The following is a 1,206-nucleotide window of genomic DNA, read 5'->3' on the forward strand; positions in this document are numbered from 1 at the left end:
TGTTGTAATGGACTGGGGAATAGGAGCTATTGTCAGTTCTTTTCCTCGCCTCCTCTCCAAGCAGTCTTAGTCCCTCCAGTCTTAGTCCCTCCCCTCCCCTTCCTCTAAGAAAGAGACCTGAGGAGAGAGAGGAGTCCAGTCAGCCCCTCACTGTATACCTGATATTTTATTTTCATTGTGATAACATTCTTACAGACACTGAAATATGCCTTCCAAACCCACGATCGACTCTGTTTTGTAATGGAATATGCTAATGGAGGCGAGGTGAGACCCCATATCCTACATCCATAATCAACTCATCAGTCATATGGGATGCACCCAGTTCAAGAGTTAACCATTTACACGTAGACAGATCTTGTGTAACACCAGGTAAGTCCTTGACTCTCTCTGCTCTGTTTTCTTCAGCTCTTCTTCCACCTCTCACGTGAACGAGTCTTCACAGAAGACCGGGCACGTTTCTATGGTGCTGAGATTGTATCAGCACTTGAGTACCTCCATTCACGTGACGTTGTTTACCGTGATTTGAAGGTGAATACGACACACAAATCCATCATTTCATAAATGCCCCGTTACACGTGTATGTATGTACGTATATGTACATATATATACGTGTATGTATGTATGTACGTATATATATGTGTACATATATATATATATGTGTGTATATATATATGTATGTGTATATATATATACACGTGTGTGTATGTATGTACGTATATATATGTGTACATATATATATATATGTGTATATATATATGTATGTGTATATATATATACACGTGTGTGTATGTATGTATGTATGTATGTATATATGTGTGTGTGTATCATTTTCTTTCTGCTTGTTTATATAAGCAAAGTATATTTAGACAAGAATTTACTAGATGAAGCAAAAGTTAAGTGTCTGACATGTTAAAACTGCTCAAATTGGAGATGGTCGAGCAGGAAATGTTGTAAAAGCTAGCTGCTTTGAGATAGGATGAGCCTACTAAACTATGACCCGAAACTAGTCGTCATTTCGTAAACGCTATTAAACTCACTACAGTATCTTCACGTTGCAGTCTTCAAATCAGAAGCAAGGGAAAATTCAGTCTTTTAATTGATTTTTGAGGAACCTTAAAAATTTTTAAACCCAATCAAAGGCCTCTTTCTATTTACTTTGTTTGTTTGTTTTTCTCCTGATGGTTAGTAGTTACATAGGGATTCTTC

At 37.2% G+C, this 1,206-nt stretch overlaps 1 protein-coding gene across 6 annotated transcripts in view; it reads left to right on the top strand.

Annotated features, from left to right (window-relative positions):
- Positions 1-528, top strand: part of LOC102293666 (RAC-beta serine/threonine-protein kinase) — a gene marked incomplete at its 3' end in the record, with an annotated part of 10,192 nt that extends 9,664 nt beyond the window's left edge. For all 6 annotated transcript variants that reach the window (XM_005949853.3, XM_005949854.3, XM_014330147.2 and 3 more), the window contains 2 exon segments: positions 196-264; positions 406-528. In XM_005949853.3, the coding sequence (XP_005949915.2) occupies positions 196-264; positions 406-528 (192 nt within the window).
- Positions 529-1,206: the final 678 nt, after the last annotated feature.

This window comes from Haplochromis burtoni, unplaced genomic scaffold, assembly GCF_018398535.1.
Source record: "Haplochromis burtoni strain Fernald_Lab_line unplaced genomic scaffold, NCSU_Asbu1 Contig_715, whole genome shotgun sequence".
NCBI classification, from domain to species: domain Eukaryota; kingdom Metazoa; phylum Chordata; class Actinopteri; order Cichliformes; family Cichlidae; genus Haplochromis; species Haplochromis burtoni.